This window comes from Pan paniscus, chromosome 2, assembly GCF_029289425.2.
Source record: "Pan paniscus chromosome 2, NHGRI_mPanPan1-v2.0_pri, whole genome shotgun sequence".
Taxonomy (NCBI): domain Eukaryota; kingdom Metazoa; phylum Chordata; class Mammalia; order Primates; family Hominidae; genus Pan; species Pan paniscus.
This window is the reverse complement of record NC_085926.1, coordinates 91,892,281-91,917,093: the sequence shown is the minus strand read 5'-3', so window position 1 is coordinate 91,917,093 and position 24,813 is coordinate 91,892,281. Positions and strand designations below refer to the sequence as shown.

Below are 24,813 nucleotides of genomic sequence, written 5' to 3'. Positions count from 1 at the left end.
CACTAACTATGAGTTTATAATGGTGAAGCAATCACAGTAATTGTGTATTTTCTTTTCTATTCAGGAAATTCACTAGCTGAGAGAGGTGACAGAATTGAAAGCAAATATTTTGCTGTTATTTGATTACTCAGTAATCACTGTAGTCACTTAACAACTGTATACCCCGACTTTGAGCCGTTTCCACAGATATCTGCATGACTGACTCCCTCATTTCAAATGTCAGTTTCTCAATAAGGCCTATTAGGATCATTCTAATTATAAGAGCAACAGACCCTTGTCATCACTACCACCATAGGCTTTCTGATATTCTTTTACTTGTTTGTTTTCAATACACTGATGATCTAATATATAATGTAACTTATTAATTATATTTAGTCTGTTATCTCACCCCCTAGAATGTAAGCTCCTGAGGTCTAACTTGGATTTTTGTTATTTTTATTCCCAAACACTTCCCCAACCCTTGGCAATGTTGTGATTATAGAAAAGATTCTATGCTTGGCAATAGTAGATGCTCAAATAAATATTTGTTGAATTGATGCATGTATTAATGAATAAATCCAGAAAAGAGTAAATGAAAAAAATTAAATGACTAGTTTTAAAAAAGCACATAATATTGTTTTACAAATAACCATCATTAATATTTTTTACTTTAGTCTAGAAATCACTGATTCCCTGCTTAAACATCTGTAAACACCAATTTAGCCTATGGGGTTCTGCAAAGTTCTCTCTTCATACATATCCCTGTTAAAAGTTCTCCTTTAGATTCAATAAAACATGAGAATTGCTTATACAAATCAAATAACTTCTCTAATTAAATATATAAAAATTTAAAAGTATCAACTTTAGCAATAAATTATATAATATAGTTTTAACTTTTGCAATCAGAGCTTCCAAACCAACTCATTTAAAAATGTTCATTTACTACTGAAGACCACTGAGAAACTCTACAATTTTTCATCTAACCACATGACAGGTTGATTTTTTTTTTTTTTAATGCTTAATAATGAACCACAAGAACAAGGGAAAAGGGACAAGACGGCAAGGGCAAACATTTAGTTTACTACAAGTTAAAGAGCAATTTAAACTACTTTCAGTTTGCTATGCCTCACGGTTATAGCACCATCTACTGTTTACTATGCATAAATGCTAGGAGGGCTGGTAGTGCAAAAGTCCTTTGTCACTTCGTTTTTAAAAAATGTTCACCCACATGGACGAAATCATATAAGTGTATGTCTAATTTGATAACAATCACATGTCCAATATGGAAATGTAGATGTGAAAACTGAGAAATCAATGTGGTTATTAGAAAAATAAACTGTTTACATAACTCTGAAATAATAACTCTTTAAGGAAAAAAGGACAAAAGCAAAATACAAGTTACTAAAAGAGAAAAAAATTAAAAGATATTTTAGAACCTTGTTAATGGAGTATTTCAAAATGCAAAATTCTATAAAAAGTAAACTATCACATAAAACAATGAGTTTATATTTGAATATCGAAGAGATCCACTTTTAAGAATTCTATAGCCTTAGCTCTTTTCCCCTATAGACAGCACTATAACAAGGCCTCAGTAAATTAACAACTCCCAGTTAATTACATACATTTTAGTATACTAAAGCGTGACTATTTTAGCTTATTCACTAGTCTGTAACAGGTAAATTTCTTTAGTGGCCAATGCCATCGTCCCTACATTTACAATGATGCTAACATTACTTACACCAATATAGGCTTTCCCGATATCCTAGGATGTCTTAGCATTTCTGACATAGCCTCTTTTGTCTCTTCCATTCTCTCTTCATCACTGGAATCCACAACAAATATTACCCCATAGGATTCAGCATAGTAATTCTTCCAGATTCCCCGAATTCTTATTCCACCTCCCAAGTCAAAGATGGTGACTTCAAACTTTCCTTGTCTAAGGTTAATTTTTGAAAATCCAACAGTAGGAGCTACATCTTCAGGGTATTCTGTTACAAATGATACACAAAAAAAGAAAATCTTTAGACTTTAATTGACAACATTAATTTTTCAACTAAAATTTTAGCACCCAAGTGAAATATTTAGCATTCACTGACACAATAAACATTATTTTGAAGCATACTGGTTTGGGGACAGGCCAGAATATCAAACTAGAAATTTTACTCCATGCAGATAGGAATCTTTCTTTCCCCTGATATAACACCCACACCTAGCATATGATAGGTACTTAATAAGTATCTGTTGAATTAATAAATGAATAAACTCTTGCCTTTAAGGCTATTTACTGTCCAAGTTACAAACAATAAAAATGTCAACCTTTCAATACCATAGCCATCCCCAGGGACTATTAAAACATCTGTGGAGTTATAAAGAAAACCATGAACACTTAGAGAATAGAAGAGTTTAGAAGAATCAAAGAATGAGAGAAGCTATAAAGAATAAGGCCACTCTTTTTTAATTAGCTGAATTAAAGTTATATTTGCAATAAAGAGACGTTTAAGGGCAGCTTGCAACAAAAAGTAGATTTCATTCTTTCTATAGGAACATATTTTGGATGTTCCAATAAATACATAATTGAATTTTTTTGGATTTCTATATACGAAAACATAAAGAAGATACAGGAGGTATATGAACTGCCAAGGAGTGATAATGACAATAAGAGATTTAAAAGATACCTGAGGATCTTAAAAGACATCATTGGAGAGATAGAATTTAGGCCTTAAAGCTGTATAGGATTTAAACAGGCAGAAGAGGAAGGGAAATGGCAAAGTAAAGGAATATGAACAAATTGAACATTGTGCCTACAGCAAATCCTTAAGATTAGGAATGCAAATAGAAGAGGGTTCTGAAGATAGAGAACAAGGAGTTACTGAAAATATCTGGCAGACCAATGATATAATTAAGGTGACTGAAATAGTGCTTTATTAAAATTAATCTTGCAAAAGTCTCTAGACTGACTGGAAGTGACAGTAATAGCCTCTTTTCAGAGAGGCATGAAAATAAAGGAATAGAAAAGAGAACTCATGAAAGATTAATGGCATGCTGACTCATGGCTACAGAGAAGAGTTCAAACTTTATATTTTTCTGTTCTATTTTTTCTTCATCACTGGAATCCACTATAAATATTATCCCACAGAAAACATTGTTCAGAGCTGCATGGTCAAAACAATAGCCACAAGCCACACGAGGCTTTTTAAATTTAAATAAACTAAAATAAAATTTAAAATTCAGTTCTCAGTTGCATCAGTTACATTTCAAGTGTTCAAAAGCCACATGTGGTGGCTGGGTACAGTGGCTCAGGCCTGAAATCTCAGCACTTTGGTAGGCTGAGGCGGAAGGATCACCTGAGGCCAGGAATTTGAGACTAGTCTGGGTAACATCTAGAGTTTAAAAAAAAAAAAAAAAAAAAAAAGCCACATGTGGCTAGTGGTCCACCCTACTGGACAGAGCCAATATAGAACATTTCCATCATTGCAGAAAGTTCTACTGAACAACACCGGTGTTTAGAGGGTCTTATTTCCACATTTAGCAAAATATTTGCTATTACAAAGATTAATTTGAAAGGCATTCACTAAACTTAGGTGTGACTGAGAAACAGACTTGCAACACACCAATCTCTTGGTAAGCACCTTAGTGAAGTTTACACAGCACCTGAGAAAGTTAAGAGCCACTACAAGTCATAATTTTGCTAATACTTTCATTACCTAGAAAAAGAAAAAGGTAAAGTTAGACATATAAGCAGAATGATTTTCCAGAAATAGGATTATACTAGGCATTTAAAAATGTGATCTAAGCCTAACCAGAACTAGTTTGTGTGGATAAAATAGGCAGCTGTCTTTCAGTATGAATAGAGAGGAACCCCAGGCAATCATCAGTGAAAACAAATCAACTATGCTGAAGTAGGAATAAGGGAACTAACATGTATCAAACACCTCCTTGGTACCAGGACTTTGTTAGGCATCAAGGGTGCAAAGATGAGTAAGATATGATTGCTGTCCTCAAAGTACAACGTAATATGGGGAAGTGGAATATTAATAGGAATAACACAGAATTTGTATGTTCTTTAAAAAAAAATAAGCTAGAGACTATAGCGTGTAGGAATTCAAGGGAAGGAAGGTGAAAAAGGGAGGGGCAAGTTATGGTCTAGAAAGGCTTTCAGAGAAGAAATAAAATCTTGAAATGAAGACTTCATTGTGAGTGAACACATAAAAGCTATATAATTGTAACAGAGAAGGGAGAACTATATTTTAGGCACAGGGAGCAATTTAAGTACAGATAAAATGATGGCAATATGCCCAGTAAACCAATTCAGATTAAGGAATTTTTTTCAAGGTTATATAGTAGGCAGAGACAGGCCTCAAACAGAGGTCTTCAGGACTTCCAAAGCCTGTTTCTTTTGATATATGGAACACCTTCTATTCTTTCCTCTGGTTCCTATTCAGCATTTGTGTTTCACAACTTAAGACTAAATGTTCAGGTACAACTTTCCCCATAAATCCTTTTCTGATGATTCCTCCTACTTCTACTATCACCTTTACCTCTATCATAATATTCTGTCCTCTACTGATCTTCACAATAGCCTATACCTTCCCAACACATGGGACTATGTCTTTGTATCCTTAGCATTCAGCACAAAGCATATAGGGCTCAATACTACACCACCAAACCACTGAGATAACTGAAGCTGCTGTCCCATACATCCACCCTTTCTTTTTTCCTTCCATGTATTTATCCATCTATCCTTGTACATGTATTTAGGGCCCATTATAGATGATAAATCATACAAGAACCAGGAATACAAAGATACATGGTCTCCAATTGAGAATTTCAGTAAAGTATATGTGGTAAGACATCATCTCTAGAAAGTCCAAGATAAAATGCAAATATACAATCCATAAATTTTTGAGCATTTCTTATAAGCTAAGTACTATGCATGGTTCTAGAAATACAAAGATTAATAAAATCCATCTTCTGATCCCATAGAGCTCTTAGTCTATTGGGGAAATATATATATATACATATACACACACACACACATACACAAATAACTACATATGAAACATATATATATGAGTAACTATAATTTTTTTGTTTTTTTTTTTCCTCTTCACAAATCACAAATAACTACAATATAATGAAGACATGTTAATACCCAACAATGCTAGGGACCAGTCCACACAAAGAATTTTCGCACCAAAAATAACAATAGTTCCCTATTAGGAAACACTATCTGATAGTCAAGAGAATCCTAGATTTTTTTTTACCTAGGCTCATGACTGCTTACAACAGACTATAATCCCCAACTACTATGGCAGCAAGGGGTGACCATGAGGGGAGGCTAGCCAGTGATGTGTTGTTAAATATTTGGAGGAGAAGAACCCTGATACATGTATGGTATCTGCCAATTTCCACAGTATAAATACTTTGACCATGGCCAATTTCAAACTAACAATGTGAGGTACCTAAACATACAGTTGGGAAGAGATATGCATAATCGGCTCTCGCTAGTTGATATGAGCCAATATGAAAAGCAGGTCCAGAACACCACTGCTTCTAGTCATGATGTGAACTAAAATGATGCAGCAGCTTTTCGTTCAGCTCCTAAAGAAAAGGAGGATGGCCTCCCCTTACCCTTTACCTCTTCCTTCTAGCTGAAATGCACATTTTGTAGTGAACTACCTTCAACCATGTAGGTGAGGGAGAACACTGGGGATGGCAAAGCAAACAGAACAAAGAATTGAGGACTAACACGATGGAGCTGACAAACCTGTCCTAGACTACTTTTGCTTAGGCTGTTATGAGAAAGAAAGAAACATCTATCTTGTTGAACCACTGTTATCTTAGGTCTCTGTGAGAACAATTGAACCTGTGTCCAACTAATGCAATAACTGACAACCATGAAGAAGAGAAGTTTGATTTAAAGAAGTAAAGTTCCAGGAAGGGGTGTTACTTTTATATTAAGAAGCTATTGTGAAAAAAAATTAGAAAGAATGAATAAAACCTAGTATTTGAAAGCACAACAGGCGGACTATAGTCAATAATAATTTAATCGAACATTTAAAAACAACTGAAAGAGTAACGCAAAGAATAGATGTTCAGGGAATAGATACCCAATTTTTCATGACGAAATTATTATGCATTGCATGCCTATACAAAAATCTCATGTACCTCGTAATATATACACCTACTATGTACTCACAAAATTAAAAATAAAAAAGGGAAAAAACGCTATTGTGAATAAAAAAATTAGCTAGGCATTGTGGAGCACACCTCTAGTCTAGCTACTCTCGAGGCTGAGGCAGGAGGATAGCTTGAGCCCAGGAGTTTGAGATTACAGTGAGCTATGATCACGCCACTGAACCCCAGCCTAGATGACAAAGTGATACCCTGTCTCTAAAAAACCAAAAAAATATGACCAGGCTCAGTGGCTCATGCCTACTATCCCAACACTTCCGGAGGCCAAGGCAGGAGGATCACTTGAGGCCAGGAGTTCAAGACCATCCTGGGCAACATAGTGAGACTCACCTCTATAAAAAATTAAAAATAAATAAATAAATAAATAAATAAATAGAATATGAATTAGAAAAAAGCTACTGTGACATCATAGATAAAAGAAACTGAGGGTTTGGATTTAGCCAATGGCAACACAGTCAGAGGAGAGGTAGACACATCTGAAAAGAAACTAGCAGATAACTTTTTCTCAATTTCACACGGAAATAAAAAAAAAAAAAGAAGGCTGAGAAGTCAGAAAAGAATCAGAAATAAGTAGAAAAGTAGGAGCCATGAGAGAGATGTTTTAAGAAGACCTAGGCGCATGGCCTAAACAATTGCGACACCAAAATAAGCAAAATGCCTTTAGAGAATTTACAGCCTGAAGAAAAAAGATACACAAACAAAATGTAATTAAGTAGTGACCAAGTAGGTATCAGGAAGAGCAGGCCAAAAAAGTGGACATGATCAATTCTACTAAGTAAGGTAGTAATTGGGGCAGCTGGGAATTAAAAAGGACTTTATAAAAGAGGAGACTATATGACAAAAATACATCTTTAAACATCAGTAGATACTCTCTCTAGTTAGGTAAGTGAGAACAACACAAAAATATAAAGGAAAGAGAAGGCTTACATCTGGGAAGTTTCAAGTAGTTCTAAGAAACTATAGTCCTAAAAAAATTTTAAAGTAAGAAACTGAAGAGTAAATATGGGATGAAGGACAAAAAGAGAATGGGGAGTGGGGCTCGAAGTTGAAGGCAGCTTTGACATTAAGCATTTTCTAGACTCAGAAAAAGGAACTTATGAATATATGGAGGTGGAATACATAAGAGAAAGAAAGGAAAGAGGATGTTCTAAGTACACCCAGTATACATAACAAATTAGGTAATCTGATTAGCACATTCTAAGGTGCCTGCTCCCATGAATGTCAGGCTTTAGAGGAATGGATAAAAGAAGGTTAGAAGAAGGTGTCATGGCCTCCAGGTCAAATCTGGTTTGCCACTTGTTTTTGTATGGCCCACAAGCTAAGAATGTGTTTTACATTTTAAATGACTAAAAAAAATTAAAAGAAAAATATTTCCTAACACATGAAAATTATATTAAATTCAAATTTCAGTGCCGGAAATAAACTTTCAGTGGAGCTTGGCCATGCTCATTTGTATACGGATTGTCTTCTTTTTTTTTGAGACGGAGTCTCACTGTTGCCCAGACTGGAGTGCAGTGGCGCAATCCCGGCTCACTCAACCTCCATCTCTGGGGTTCAAGCAATTTTCCTGCCCCAGCCTCCTGAGTAGCTAGGATTACAGGTGTGTGCCACCACACCTAGCTAATTTTGGTATTTTTAGTAGAGATGGGGTTTCGCCATGTTGGCCAGCCTGGTCTCAAACTCCTGTCCTCAGGTGATCCGCCCACCTCGGCCTCCCAAAGTGCTGGGATTATTACAGGTGTGAGCCACCGTGCCCAGCATGTATGCAGATGGTCTATGGCTGCTTTCACACTACAGTGTAAAAATTTTGTAGTTCAGAAGGAGACTGGATGACTGCAAGGTCTAAAATATTTACTATTCAGCTCTTTACAGAAAAAGTTTGCTGACCACTGGTTTAAATAATGATAGTGAGTGCCCTGTGAAGATATAACGTAGAAGATAGCATAGACATAGGCTTTAGAAAAAATCATAGACAATAATAGATAATTTACTTAACATTGCAGAGTAGCATTTGAGGTGAGAAAATGTTTTTTTCCAACAGTGAGTTTTGCAACCTGTTAATTAATAAATGCCCTTCCACTATTTAGTAAGCATGATATCTTACTGCAATCATCAGTTTCCAGAAACAAATACATGTTATGCATTTCTCCCAATTCTTACCCTTTAGATCAGCAGCACCAGGGACCAGTTTTGCAGAAGACAATTTTTCCATGGACTGGAGGATGGAGGTGGTTTCAGGATGATTCAAGCACATTACATTTATTGTGCACTTTATTTCTATTATTATTACATTGTAATACATAATGAAATAATTATACAACTCACCATAATGTACAATCAGTGGGACCCCAAGCTTGTTTTCCTACAACTAGATGGTCCCATCTGGGGGGGTGATGGGAGGCAGTGACAGATCATTAGGCATTACATTCTCATAAGGAGCACATAACCTAGATCTCTTGCATGTGCAGTTCACATAGGGTTCATGGTCCTAAGAATCTAATGCCACCACTGATCTGACAGGGGGCAACGTTCAGGCAGTAATGTGAGTAATGGGGAGAGGATGTAAATACAGATGAAGCTTCATTCACTGGCCTGCTGCTTACCTCCTGCTTTGTGGGCTGGTTCTTAGGAACCAGCCCACAGACAGATATTGGTCCACGGCCCCAGGGTTGGGGACTCACTTTAGATGCCTGACTGGTGATACATTCTAGGTGCCCAACAAAGTCACTAGCATAGATACTGCTATATTGTAGCACAAAGCATTAAATTAAGATTACCTGGCCGGGCTGGGCGTGGTGGCTCATGCCTGTAATCCCAGCACTCTTGGAGGCCAAGGCAGAAGAATAGCTTGAGGCTAGGCATTCCAGACCAGCTTGGGCAACATAGGGAGACCCCATCTCTACCAAAAAAAGACCTAATAAATTAAAAATTAAAAAAAAAAAAAAAAGAAGACTAGCCAGCATTCAATGAGATACACTCAATGAGATGTAATATGTATGATATATATTCAATATTCAATGAGATGCAGTATGTATGATATAAAGCCGTTTAATGATATAGATTTAATTATAAAAATTACTTATATTGAAAAAAAGCATCAAGAGATTCAAAGAGAACTATGCTGGCTAACTATACCTCTCTTTCATCTAAGCATAGGCATGTGACTAACTTCTGGCCAGGAAAATATAAGTAGAAGATGGGTATTCTTAAAAGCAGGGGCAGCTCATCTTTTTAAATTTTCCTTCCTATTGTCTAGAATACAGATACTATTCCCTCTTAGCAGATCAAAGGCATCAAGGAGCCTCTGCATCTCTGCATGTATTCAAATCTGAAACATAATAGTCTGGTCCCATTAAGACAGAGCCTATTCGCCACAAGAGTCACAAATATACTAAGAATATAAAGTAATGCAGTGCACAGTATCTGTACCAAATTAATAAGGAATAAAGCAACTTAACAAAATAAATAATTCAGAATAATTTAATAGAGTTCAGAAAGCACATAAATGTTTTCAGCTTACCTCCTTGGATTCCCTTTGCTGTTGCGGTTTTACCAGCATTATCAAGTCCCACCATCAAAAGAGTCACCTTTCTTAAAATAATAGAAATTTAAAAATCACTTTCTTTGTTAATTTAGTATTGAGGAAAAATAAATGCAAATTCATTAATTAAATCAACATTTAAGGAGCACCTATTAAGCACAAGAAAATCTGTTGGATGCTAGGGAGTACAATGATGAATAAAATATAGATTCAAAAGCAAATTCATGAAAAATACCTTTAAAGGATCATCCTTTTGTTCTCTAAGCAAATAAAGTAAAACTGTACAATAGATAATCCAAAGGACAGAGAATAAGGGAAAGAAGGAAGATGGAAAGGGAGGTGGGGAGACAATCTAACTCTGAGTTCTCTATCAAGGCTAAAGACTCAATTTTCTAGTTTATTGAAAGCTAACAAATATCACGAATCTGTTTATCTTATGAAAGTACATAACTGTTTTTAAATATGTAGCATCTTACCAAATATAAATTTATATATAATAACATGGAAGTGCTAACATTTTGAGAGAAGGTTACTATAATTGTAAAGTTTAAAACATTTCTCATGATACAGCTAAACTCCACAGGGGGAAAAAAAAAAAACAAAACACCTAGTCAACTTAAAAACTGAAGAAACATAAGTCCAGATAAATTAAGTAATCTGGTCAAAGGTCACACAATGAATCAGTTACAGACTCAGAACCAGAACCTAATTCACCTAACTCGTAGGGATTTAAATGTGGGACAGGTATAAAGGAACAAACCTATTATACTGGTCCTAGTTCTGTTAACTTGGTGATTCTGTTTACCACTATATAGTCATTTCTTTTCTAGGTTGAACTCTGCACAATATAACAGGTGAGACAGTCCATTACCACCATGGATTTGGAAATGAAAACTGCCTTGGGAATACATAGAAAAAGAAAGCCACAGCTTAACACAGCTGCCATATTTAGACCATAGGGTATGGCCAATCTCCTATGGAGTATAGTTATTCCTCTTTAGTAATCATCTCATGGAGGGCTGAAAACAGAATTTAAATGGCCGTAAAGGGTGTCCTTTCATTTCTCTAGGCTTTGCTCTCTTGGATTTAGACTTGTAAATCCAAGAGATTTACAAAAAAAAAAAATCGGGTGTACTTGAAGGGGCCATATAACAAAGACAGAAGACAGAGGTGAGAGAATGAGGCAGTCTAGCTATGGGTCACAAGCTGGGAAAGAACAAACTCAGTCTGGCAAAAGCCAAATTGATAATTTCTTAAATAAATAACCACTGACCATCTTCTATACACCAGACACCAGTGTTCTAGGTATTTGAGACACACTTGTTTATTACAGCAACCACTACCATAATAAAACAAACAAAAACAGATAAAGAAACTCTTCCTTATTAAGCTTACATTTTAGAGACAAAAGACAGACACTAATAATATGATAAATTATTATGTAAATTTTATAGTACATTATAAGGTGATTAGGTACTACGGGGAAAAAACAGAGTAGAGCAGGGTACAAGGGATCAAGGTTGGGGGTGGGAGGTGGGGGCAGTTTTATATTGGGTGGTCAAGGCAGACCTTATTCAGAAGGTAAAATCTGAGGAAAGACTTGAAGGAGAGAGTGAGTCATGCATATATTCGGGGCAAGAGAGAACAGCTGCTGCAAAGACACTTAGGTACAGAAATGCAGGAAGGTCCAAGAATCAGCAAGGAAGCCACTGTGATGAAACCAAGTGAGAAAGGAGCAGAATAGGAAGACAGGAAGTCAGAGACACATCAGAGACCAGTTCATGTTAGACCATAGGCCACTGTGAGGATTCTGACTTCTACTATGAGTAAAACGAATTCCATGTTAATTTCCTCTGTTATCTAGAAGCCTTTATCTTTTCTAGATGTTTCAACCATCCCATACCTAGCATGGGAAATAAACAGAAGCTGTGTCTATACTTGACTCAGTGCAAGAATAAGGTAAATCACAATAAGCAGCACTCCAGGGCCCCATTCTCAATTGGCTGGTGGCGAAGCCAGTGGGAATGCCACAAAGACCCACAGCAGATTATAGATTTATGGAGAAGAGGTAGTGGGCAAGGTCTAGGAACCTCTATCCATCTGGAAATGTACCTGCTTTATCAACTATGAAAAATATGAATTTACTTCCTAAGGAAGCTGCAAGATACTAAGAATATAATTTTATTATTTTGTTTTAAGAATTCATAATTATGAATTAATTCATAGAACTATCAAATATCAAAGAACAAGATTTAAGTACAAAATAACTTCCAAAACAAAATATAGTAAATGACTATCCAGAGAAGATGGATAACGTAGCATTTAAAATGAGTAGCTTAGCAAAGCACGGAGGCACATCCCTGTAGTCCCAGCCACTCCGGAGGCTGAGACAGGAGGACTGCTTGAGCCTGGCAGGTCAAGGCTGTAGTGAGCCATGATTGTGTCACTGCACTGAAGCCTGGGCAACACAGTAAGATCCTGTCTCAAAAATAAAACAGGCCAAGTGTGGTGGCTCACGCCTGTAATCCCAGCACTTTGGGAGGCTGAGGTGGGCAGATCACTTTGAGCTCAGGAGTTCGAGACCAGCCTGAGAAACATGGCAAAACCCCACCTCTACTAAAAATACAAAAATTAGCTGGGCATGGTGGCACACACCTGTAATCCCAGCTACTCAGGAGGCTGAGGCTGGAGAATCGCTTGAACGCAGGAGGCAGAGGTTGCAATGAGCCGAGATCACGCCCCTGCACCCCAGTCTGGGCAACAGAGCAAGACTGCATCTCAAAAATAAAATAAAATAATAAAATAAAATAAAACAAGCCAGGTCAGGCCTGGTGGTTCATTCCTGTAATCTCAGCACTTTGGGAGGCTGAGGAGGGCCGATCACTTGAGCTCAGGCATTCGAGACTAGCCTGGACGACACGGTGAAATCCCGTCACTACAAAAAAAAAAAAAAAAAACACAAAAATTAGCAGGCATGGCAGCGCACGCCTGTAGTCCCAGCTACCTGGGAGGCTGAGCTGCGAGAATCGATTGAACCTGGGAGGTAGAGGTTGTAGTGAGACAAGATCGTACCACTTGTACTCCAGCCTGGGCAACAGAGTGAGATGCTGTCTCAAAAAATAAAATAAAATACAATGATAAAATAAATATTTTAGATAATTCAAGTTACTAGAGATACAATGAATTGGACTAAAGTAATGCTAATATTAAAGCTAACTCAATTGTTCTTTATGTATACAATGCATTTCAAGATCTACAGTGCTTTAAACATTGCCATGAACGAAAGTGTTTACTTTTGGGGAATAAATCTCTGTTTTCTACTAGTTTACATCATTTATTCCATAAATATTAAGCACCCATTACATAGTAGCAAACAAATATCCACAATTCTTAGGCCTCATAAACCTTAGAGCCTAGCAAGAAAAAAGGCACTGGAGAGGTAATTACAGTAACATGAGATAACTGTTATAAATTAGGGGAAGCAGTGGGCAGTCATAAGGATAGACAGCAGGCTACAGAGCCCACTCTGGAAGTCAGAGAAGACAATACCACAAATAAACAAATAAGCATCAACTGAGTCGGCAGTTCCTGCAAACATCACGAAAACTTTTCACATCCCTTATGAGTCAAAGTAAAAACTCCCTGATCCACCTTTTCATGAAAAATAACTCCTTGTTCTCTATTATATAGAGCACCTCACGTTTTTCTCCATTCTTGTCAAGATTTCAGTTTTTTAAAAAAACAAACATCTAAATACATATATACTATGCATTTTGAAACACTGTTCCTAAAGCCACCAAGAAAATTAGCTTTTACCTTAAGAGTCTGTCTTTATTTATAGGCTATTAGGCTCAAACAAACAAAAATGTCCTTCAAAGAAGAAAATCACTTTAGAGAATTATAATAGTGTTGAGACTGGCATAAAATAATTCTATTTCTATTTTCACTTTTACTACCTTTGCAACTAGTTAATGTTTAAGACTATGTCCTATTCTTGAAAAAAGGCTTTAATTAAATGTTTTAGGGAATTAAAGCATTACTGAATAAACATAACTAACAAGGAGTACAAATAAAAATCACAGCATGGATTACTGCAAAGCCTGATAACAAAGCATTAAATTTATACTTTCAGGATAGAATGCGATTAAAAGGTTAACATTCACCTAAAACTCAAACTTCTATAAAGAGGTATAATTTATTTAACCAAGTTTATAATGTACACGTGGCTATAGCTTTTTAAAATATCATAAATTGGACGGACATGATGGCTCACACCTGTAGTCCCAGCACTCTGGGGGGCCGAAGCAGGAGGATCACTTAAGCCCAAGACCAGCTTGGGCAACATAATGAGACTCTGTCTCCACAACAACTTTTTTAAAAAATTAGCTGGGAATGGTGATGTGTGCCTACAGTCCTGGCTACTCGGAAGGCTGAGGTGGGAGGATCACTTGAGCCCATTGAAGCTGCAGTGAGCCATGACTGCACCACTGCACTGAAGCCTGGGCAACAGAATGAGACCCTGTCATTCATTCATTAATTCATTCATACATGCATGCACACATACATACAAAAATATGGTAAATTATTATTGGGAACAGTTTGGCTGTGGTGCTGTATGACAACAGAAAGATCAAAGATTGCCAATATCATTTAGTTTGATGATTATTTGATCAAATACATTAGCCCTTCAAATTGAAAAAATAATATACAGTACCCTTAGGTTTACAGTGTCTATAAAAGTTGACACTAGCAATAAAATCAATCATTTAATCATTTGGTCAGATGGTAATACAATTAAAGTACGTTAAGCATTGTGGACACAAAAATGCCTCAGACATCTTTTCTGTCCTGAAGGGCTCAACCTCTAGTGACAGTGACTAAAACATAAATACAAATACATTCTGACACTATGAAAGTTTAAAATGTTTAGCTATATATGTAAGATGATAACGGGATACCGAACAAGGGGACTTTATCCAGCCCAAAGTTAGGGCAGAAGGTCAGAGAAGCTTCTTAAGGTAATGCCTAACCTAAGTTCTTAAAGTGAGAAGTTAGTCAAGCAAGGGAAAGGTAAAAACAGAAGGAAGATGAAGGGATTCCAGACTGAGAACACTGCACGAGAAAACACCAATCACATTATGAGTTGATAAACAAGGGGTTAAGAGCATATCTCAGCATAGCAGCCTTAAGCAAAAGAAGAACATAGTCACAACTCAATACAACAATGTAGTGAGTCTAAAGGGAACTTGATATACTTCTACTTAAGGAACCAGTAAATGAGCATCCCTAGTCCAAAAATCTGGAATCTGAAATGCTCCAAAATCCTAAACTTTTTAAGCACCAACATGACACCACGGTGGAAAATTCCACACGTGACCTCATGTGACAGGTTGCAATCAAAACTTTGTTATATGCACAAAATTATTTAAAATATTTTATAAAATTACCTTCAGGCTATTGTATATACAACATAAATGAAATTCGTGTTTAGGCTTGGAGGCCATTCCCAAGATACTTCACTATATATATATATGCAAATATTCCAAAATCAAAAAAAATTAAAAATTTGACAAATTTTAGGTCCCAAGCATTTCAGCTAAGAGATATTCAAACTGGGCCAGGCACGGTGGCTCACACCTGTAATCTCAGCACTTTGGGATGCCAACACAGGTGGATCACTTGAGGTCAGGAATTTGAGACCAGCCTGGCTCAGATGGTGAAACTCCATCTCTACTAAAAATACAAAAAAAATTAGCCAGGCTTGGTGGCGCACACCTGCAATCCCAGCTACTCAGAAGGCTGAGACAGGAGAATCACTTGAACCCAGGAGGTGGAGGTTGCCGTGAGCTGAGATCGTGCCATTGCACTCCAGCCTGGGCGACAGAGGGAGACTTCGTCTCAAAAAAAACAAAACAAAACAAAACAAAAAAAAGAGATACTCAAACTGTATTATCAAATAATTAATGATGTAACCTTTCCAGAAGTTGAAAGTGAGCCCCTTATTCCTAATATTATAGTCATCCCTGGGTCTTTGATTACTAGAAAGGCTGAGATACAAAGGACTCTGTAGTATTATAAGATTTACAGTATGTTATACTAGTAATAAGTAACATAAGAGGTATTATGGGTACTCTGAAATGTAGCCACAAATTTGGTGTTAGAGACCTGAGTTCAAGTGCCAGACTTGCCATTTCTAAGCTATATGGCACATTACTTTTCAGAATTTCATGAATGAAATAGGATAATAACAATAGCTACTCTAAAGGGATATAATGAAAATTAAATAAGGCTTCAATGAGCTGGGATCATGCCACTGCAGTCTAGCCTGGGTTGACAGCATGAGGCTGTTTAAAAAAAAAAAAAAAATTTAACCATAGCATTTTTCTGCTTAAAATCCTTATAGAGAATCAAGTCTCAATTTGGCAGCCCCCACTTCTGCCACTCCCAGGAAGCCTGCCATGCCGAGGGTTCCTTCCATGCCGAGTATTCCCTCAGCCCTTCACAACCATCCCCGGCTACTTTTTATACAGGCTCCTCTACCAGAACTTCTCTTTATCAGCTCTGTAGCGCCTGTATCAAATATGCTGGGCACACAGTAGGCTTCTTTACTGAAAGAAACAACAAACATTTTCTGAACCCCATTTGCTGAGTAAATACTAAGTAAAATTAAAATACATAACTTTAGATTGAGAAAGTACTATAATGAAGCTAATTTATATAAATCTTCACATCAAAATAGTTCATATTAAAGAATGTAATTATATCCATATATATCAAATTGGCTGAAGTTTTCTGAAAAAGCTTACATGCTCATGGTTTCAAGGTACTAATTAACAGAAAGACTTTCAAAACTGAAATAGGGGTCTCAGCAGCCCGGGCAGCGGGAGGAGTGCCAGTAGCCAGGCAGCCCAGCTTCGCGAAGGCTCTCAGCTCCGTGGCCCACAGGTGCCCAGCAAGTGCCCTTCCTGCCGCCAAGATGCCCAAGAGGAAGGTCAGTTCAGCCGAAGGGGTGGCGAAGCAAGAGCCCAAGAGAAGATCTGCGCACTTGTCAGCTAAACCTGCTCCTGCAAAAGTGGAAACGAAGCCAAAGAGGCATCAGGAAAGGATAAATCTTCAGATTAAAAAAAAAAAAAAAAAAGCAAACAAATGGGAAAAGGGGAGCATAGGGAAAACAGGCCAAAGTGGCTAACCAAGAAACTAAATAAGATTTACCTGCAGAAAACGAAGAAACTAAAACTGAGGAGACTCCAACCTCTGATGAAGCAGGAGAGAAAGAAGCCAAGTCTGATTAATATCATATACCATGTCTTATCAGTAGTCCCTGTCTCCCTTCTTGTACAATCCAGGGTATTTTCATCAACTGCTTTGTAAGTGCAAGTTTTTTAGTAGCTCTAGAAACATTTTTAAGAAGCAGGAACTCCCACCTCATTCCATTGTTAAGTTTTTTCGGAGGTGAAATAATTCTCTGGTTGTTTATTTTTTGGTGAAACCAGAAAATAGTATGGGATATTGAATTACAGGAAGTTTTGACTGTCTTGGATGTCAGCTTAACATTCCACAGATGGGGGCTTAGTTTTTATATATTGTAATACAAAATATACTAAATGGCAATACAGAGTCAGAATCCTGCATTTAATGTCTTGAACATTTTAAATTACTTCTATTGCCATGTTTTTTTTTTTTTTTTCACAGAATTGTTTCCTAAAGAAAACCACTCCTTGATCATGGCTCTCCCTGTCAGAACTGTGTACACTATAACATCTTTGGTCACAGAAGTCCTCATTTCCTAATAACTGTGTTAATGTGCTGTGAAAGATTGAAAATTTGGGTATATAGTGTACATGCTATTAAACTGTGAATTGGTAGAACGTGTACAGCTTATCAAACACTTGTAGATACTGGCTCTTGATAATCCTCTTAAGAAAAATTTGCCTCCAAATGTTAAGTTGGAATGTCACTATAATAACTATTTAAAAAAGAGGCCGGGCGCAGTGGTTCACACCTATAATCACAGCACTTTGGGTGGCCAAGGTGAGAGAATTACTTGAGCCCAGGAGATTGAGACATGCCTGGTCAACATGGTGAGACCTTGTCTCTACAAATAAAAAAAAAAATTAGCCAGGCATCGTGGCATGCACCTCCCAGTTACTTGGGAGGCTGAAGTGGGAGGATCAGTTGAGCCCGGGCAGTCAAGGCTGCAGTGAGCCGTGATCACTCCTCTGCACTCCAGCCTAGGCAATAGAGAGAGACCGTTTCAGAAAAAGGAATTACAATAGAGGTTTTCTAGATTTTTGGTATGTATGTTAAGAATTGTGTACAATTTGAAATGTCTGTATACTTATTCTCAACACAACAAATAAAATCTCCATCACAAAAGAAAAAACTGAAATAATTCTTAGTAAAAACAAAAAAAAATCAAAGGTAGAGATTAAGGGATCCAAAGGTCTGTTTTACATCACTTTAGCTATCTGCCGAAACAAGTGAAGACTTCCATACTCCAGAAGCTAATAATTAATATTGTTCAAGTCAACACAATGTATATAATAGATCTCCTAAGTGAGAACATGAGAATATCTTATCTCAGAATTCCTTTTTATATAACGGATATACAAATTAATATATCAGAAATACTGGTCAGGCACAATGGCTTATGCCTGTAATCCCAGTACTTTGGGAGGCCAAGACAGGAGGACTGTTTGAGCCCAGGAGTTTGAGACCAACCTGGGCAATATGGTGAGATCCTGTCTCTATTTAAAAAAAAAAAAAAATCAGAAATATAAGCATCATGGCATTAGGGAGGATTGAACTTAGAAAACATTTAAATTCTGAATCTTTCCTGAATGACATTATCACAATCATTTGAACACCTACAAGTCTAAACTTCCTCATCTTTTAACTAAGGAAGACAATACTTTCAATATGATAATTAGATAAAAGCTATTCCTTTTTTTTTTAGAGATGGAGTCTCATTCTGTCACCCAGGCTGGAGTGTGCAGTGGCGAGATCTCCACTCACTGCAACCTCTGCCTCCTGGGTGCAAGCAATTCTCCTGCCTCAGCCTCCCAAGTAGCTGGGATTACAGGAGTCTGCCACCATGCCTGGCTAATTTTTTGTATTTTTAGTAGAGACAGGGTTTCACTATGTTGGCCAGGCTCATCTCGAACTCCTGACCTCAAGTGATCCATCCACCACGGCCTCCCAAAGTGCAGGGATTACAGGTGCGAGCCACCATGCCTGGCCCATAAAAGCTGTTTCTAACTTCAAAAATATTATGCAAGTCAAAGAAAACATTTCGCTAAAAACACTAAAATCAAAGTTTGACACATCGGAACTCTATTATCTACAGTATTTAAAACTACATGAAGCAAATTCTAAATTTTAACATAAATATAAATTCTAAAAGTAACAAATACATATACAAAAAAAGACTTTAGAACAAGGTTTTATGACACATATGTGAGAATTTTAAAAAATCACTATACGACAAATTGATAGAAAAAAATGTATCGAAAAAACAGTGTGATTTTATTGCAGTACACTATTTTCTGACATTTCAATTCAGATCTAGAACCCCATATTACACCAAATCATTATCTAAATTTACTGAGTATGAATAAATAGTGAGAAGGCCAAGCTTGGGTTTATAGCCTGCTTTTAAGCCCTGATCAAGTCAAATTCTTAGTGTCCATTTTTTCATCTCTAAAATATAAGGGGGTAGAATAAGAATGTCTCTAGGTCCTTTTCTATATTAAAATTCTAAAATTCTTACTATGCATAATCAAGAAGAGCTAGGGGGATAAAAAGAGATGTAAAATATTCCAGTTCAGCATACAGCACAATAGATAATCCTTGCTAATCTGTACATACAGCTTAATTAGAAAATTAAGAACTCAGCAATTTCTATAAATGGTCTAGATTTACAGTTATATTTATTTAGGCCAAGAATGATGGTATTAGGGAGCTAAGTATTCCCTCAGTGAAAAAGTTCATAGCAAAGAGGACAAAACAGATCACTAGAAACATTGTGTACTGTATCTTATTTTAGACTTGGCCACAGCAAACAATTTACTAATAAATTTGAAGTAAAGCTTTGATAGGTTGTATTTGTGATGCTGAAAAAACACAGATGGACAAGAAATCAGTTCCAATTAAAGGTTAACTCTGTGGAAGAATGGTGGAAGATGAATAGGGGGCAGGAAGTTTCAAGGATTTGTTACCTACTTATTAAAATAAAATTGAAATATGATGACTAAAGATTAATATTTATAAAACCTGGCAGGCATATGGTACTTATTATATCTTTGTTTTTGGTTAAATAACAGTGAAAACATTTTTGTTAGTTATATATGCATAATATATAAGAAGTTATATAACATGTATATTTTCATATAAACAAAGAATTTTGTTGCCAAAATTTGTATGCAAAATTTGTTGCATGAATTTCTTCAAGACCCAGGTAAAATTACACCCCTTCTAAAATCCTCTTTCCTGATTCTCATTAAAAATCTTAAAAATCATATTTCAATTCTTGCATATTCGATCATTATATTTTACATGCACTATTTCATCACCTAGATGCTATGTTATAAATAACAGGAGCTCAAAATCTGTAGATGAGAATGTGTAAGGGTTAGAATCTGCTATAAGGCCCAGAGATTTACTGAGCATCATAGCTTCACAGACCTTGTGTCCTGTACTCAGGATGAAGGCTGCTCCCTATAAGCTAAATAGATTGCAATAGATTAACAGTTTTTAATGTTAAAAATGAAAATATAAAACTATAAGAAAAAAGTATACGTGAATGTAATCTTGTAATGCTGATGAACTTTCTAAACATTACACTGAAACAGTAATATATTTGAATTTAAAATTTTTATTTAGTCTTATTGATTGATTGATTGATTGAGACAGGGTTTCACTTTGTCACCCAGGCTAGGCTGCAGTGGGGCAACCTGGGCTTACTGCAGCCTCCACCTCTTGGGCTCAAGCGATCCTCCTGCCTCAGCCCCCCAAGTAGCTCGGACTACAGGCACATGCCACTACTTCTGGCTAATTTTTTAAAACTTTTTTGTACGGATGGGGTCTCACTATATTGCCCAGGCGGATCTCAAACTCCTAGGCTCAAGCGATCTTCCCAAGTGCTAGGATTACAGGTGTGAGCCACCACACCCAGCCTGAATTCAAAAATTTTAAATGTTTATATTTAAAAATCACAAAAAGTTGAAAATATAACAAATGGAAAGAAAATACTTGCAATATTATACAACTGATCCTTGAACAACACACGTTTGAACTGCACAGTTCTACTTACACACAAATTTGTTTTTAATGAAAGTTACACGTGTGCCTTCCTCTCCTGCCTCCTCTGCCTCCCCAGCCTCCATTTCCACCTCTTCTGCCTCTGAAACCTTCCTGAGACAGTAAGACCAACCCCTCTTCCTCTTTCTCCTCAGCCTACTCAATGGGAAGAAGATAAGGATGGAGACTTTTATGATGATCCACTTCCACTTACTAAATAGTCAATATATTTTTTTCTTCTTTTTAATTTTTTTTTTTTTTTTTTTTTAAGACAGAGTCTTGCTCTGTCGCCCAGGCTGGAGTGCAGTGGCACGATCTCAGCTCACTGCAACCTCTGTCTCCCAGGTTCAAGTGATTCTCCTGCCTCAGCCTCCCAAGTAGCTGGTATTGCAGATGCTCGCCACCACACCCAGCTAATTTCTGTATTTTTAGTAGAGACAGGGTTTCGCCATATTGGCCAGGCTGGTCTTGAACTCTTGACCTCAAGTGATCTGCCCACCTCAGCCTCCCAAAGTGCTGGGACTACAGGCGTGAGCCACCGTGCTCCGCCCCTTATGACTTTCTTAACATTTCCTTTCCTCTAACTTTAAGAATACAATAAATTATACATATAACATAAAAAATATGTGGTAACTGACTATTCATGTTATCAGTAAGGCTTCTAGTCAACAGGAGGCTATTAGTAATTAAGTTTTTTGGAAGTCAAAAGTTATATGTGGATTTCTGTCTGTGCTGGCAAGGCAGGGTTCAGTGCTCCTAAACCCTGCGTTGTTCAAGTGTCAATTGTACTACAGAGAAACAGTAGCTACGACAAACACTTAAAATTTCTTTTTAAAAATTCATTAAGAAAACACACCTGCCCCAATAGAAAAAACACAACAGTAATCAATGGACAACTGCTGAGAGAAACAAAAATGTGCAAGGAAAAAAAGTTAATCTTCCTAGTAATAAAAAAAAAAAAAAAAAAAAAACCAGAAACTCAAAGCAGAAAGCAGTTTCCCCTATAATGTGAAGGAGATGAAAAACCGATGACTCCTGATTTTCTCAGTGAAAAAGGCACTCCAACGTACTGTTGGTAGGAGTAGAAACTGTGTTTTCTCTTTTTTAATCCTTTCTGAGGAGCAATTTGGTAACATATTTTTAAAAGATAAACTTAGGAACAATAAAATTTCAAGAGTTTATTTCCACATTCATTGATTCATGAATGGAGCCGCACCAAACTGAACCAAAATTCATGAATGGGGCCATACCAAACCCCAAATAAGTGGGGTTCAGTACTCCACTAAGGGGGATGAAGCGTTAAACTTTTATAAGATCTTGACTGCTGACCTAGACTGGTGCCTTAACACTTGATCTCTGACTCCTGCCTTGTCCTTATCACACAAATCTAATCCCTGATTCCAATGTCTGGAATAATATGCTCACTAGGAAAGGATCTAAGTGAGGAGAGGTGAACAAATACAATGGGTACTGGGGTACAGAATGTATTAAACAAATCTGCAAAGTAATCTCAAATATAGTATATTAATAACCATCATCATCTCTTTTACAAATTCACTCCTCACATTTCATCTTCATAAAATATAAACATGAACAGGAATCTTAATAAGAAATTCTACAGAAAACAAATATATACATAATAATCAAACAGGCAATTTCTGTTGAAAAAATAGAAAACACCATAAAAGCACAAAATTTTGTTTTTAAAATTAGCTTGCTCACCTCTCATTTATTCCAGTAAAATAAATGGAACTACTTGCTAATGTTATTTACTTCAGGATGATTATTACTAAGAAAAATCAAACTACATACAATATTTGGCAAATATTTATTCAGCCACTATTATAAATCAGGCATTGAACAAGGGGACTTAGAAGACAGGTGTAATCCAACTTGTGTTCAAATTCTTTGACAGTTATCCAAATTGAGATGTTTACCTATGTCCTTTATATTAGGCTATGATCCAGAGCAGTAAGATCCAATAGAAATGTAACATAAGCAACATATACATTGAAATTCTCTAGTAATCTCATTTTTTAAAAAGTAAAAAAAAGTTAATTCTAATATATTATTTAACCTAGCATATGCAAAAGTTATCATTTCAACATGTAATCATACTTTTAAAAGACTGATAAGATGCTGACTTTTTCGCATAATAAATCTTTTTTCAAAGCCCACTATGTATTAAACATACACTTACAGCATCTTAATTCAGACTAGCCACATTTCAAGTGCTCAACAGCCACGTGTAGCTCGTTGTTACCCTACTGGACAGGACAAATCTAGATGGTGCTTATTAAAGAAGAAAATACACTCTGGGTTATGCAGCTAAATTTTAATAATGCTTTATTAAGAAAATTCAATTATCTGTTCTACTTCGAAATCAACACATTCTCCTTTCTCTGAACTCTTCTCTTTAAACAAATCATTCCAGAGAGTATATATACAAAAGCTGCTAAGAAAAGGAAAGACTAAGAATGATGAATTAAATTGAACACTCCTTCTTCGAATTACACGTTTTCACTGTTTCTCGTTAAAAGAACGTAAGTTATATATATGCCTTCACAGAAACCAAATACATTTCTTAAAAGCAGACACGGAGGAAAATGAGGGGTCAACTATTATGAATGACCCTCAAGTCTTAGTAGATACTGTGAAATTAGACCAGAATATAATTAAAGCAAATAAATCAGAATCTATGCACCTAAAACAACTCTTTGACTTTTTTTTTTCTTTTTCTTTTTTTTTTTTTTTGAGACAGGGTTGCACTGTGTCACTCAGGGAGTGCAGCGATATCGGCTCACTGCAACCTCCGCCTCCCAGGCTCAAGTGATCCTACTGATTCAGCCTCCGAAGTAGCTTGGACTACAGGCGTGCGTCACCGTGCCCGTTTATTTTATTGTAGAAACGGGGTTTCGCCATATTGCCCAGGCTGGTCTCGAACTCCAGGGCTCCAAAGATCGGCCAGCCTCGGCCTCCCAAAGTGCTGGGATTACAGGCGTGAGCCACCACACCCAGCCCATCTTTGACTTACAGAGTTGATCTTACTACTTATATTTAAAACATTCAAATTCAGTTAGGAGCTAATAATGGGGAAGAATCTCTAGTTTCATTTAAAGTTACTTTTTTTCCAATCTAGACATGTATTTTCTGTTATAATGTGTAAGTGTAGCTTTTCAGATTCATTCTTTAAAGGATAGTTCATTCTCATGGCAAATATACTTAAAATGTTAACAATCAAAAAAAAAAAAAAAAACTTTGCTTTATCTTACCCTTGGCCCAATTCCAGACTAGAACTATGTGAAGGCAACATTATTTATGTAACAAACACAAGATCTCTTTATAGGTTAGGCCTCAGTTTCAAAAGCATCAATTTCACTGATTATTTCCTAAGACAGTGCCTGGCACAAGGTATTGTCTTAATAAATATTTTTTGAATGAATGAATATCAAGTAACAGGTACTAATTATTAATACTTCCAGCATTTCAAAATGAAATGTTAAAAAGTGGACCCTTTCAATTAAAAGGTTTTACTAGAGACCGTATAAAAATTGGAAGCTACATTACAGTTAAGAAAACACTATCACTTGTTCTCATTGAATACAATATTTCTAAAGCAGAGTATTATCACTCTCATTTAATATTTAAGAAAGGTGGGGCCAAAATGGTTGAGTCATGTAATTATTAAGTAGTGGTGCCAGATTTCAAGCCCACGTCCTCAAGTACAACTGTGCGGAGGTGTGACTTGGAATGGAATGTGCGGATATTATGAAAACTATATTCCATGTCCCCCTCTTTTT

The 24,813-nt window shown here is 36.5% G+C and overlaps 1 protein-coding gene and 1 pseudogene across 9 annotated transcripts in view; one reads left to right on the top strand and one right to left on the bottom strand.

The window, feature by feature from the left end:
- The window catches only part of ARL13B (ADP ribosylation factor like GTPase 13B), an 82,343-nt gene that overhangs the window by 55,829 nt on the left and 1,701 nt on the right, over positions 1 to 24,813 (bottom strand). For 3 of the 9 annotated variants that reach the window (XM_063602866.1, XM_034956971.3, XM_063602868.1), the window contains exons 2-3: positions 9,695 to 9,765; positions 1,718 to 1,967 (exon numbers count right to left, since the gene is read on the bottom strand). The exons of 2 other annotated variants lie outside the window; for them this stretch is intronic. In XM_063602866.1, the coding sequence (XP_063458936.1) occupies positions 1,718 to 1,967; positions 9,695 to 9,765 (321 nt within the window). Of the gene's footprint in view, positions 1 to 1,717; positions 1,968 to 8,951; positions 9,089 to 9,694; positions 9,768 to 24,813 lie in introns of those variants that run through there. 4 more of the 9 variants (XM_063602867.1, XM_034956972.3, XM_055110172.2 and 1 more) reach the window with 4 other exon arrangements.
- Positions 9,803 to 24,787, top strand: LOC134730018 (non-histone chromosomal protein HMG-14-like; annotated as a pseudogene).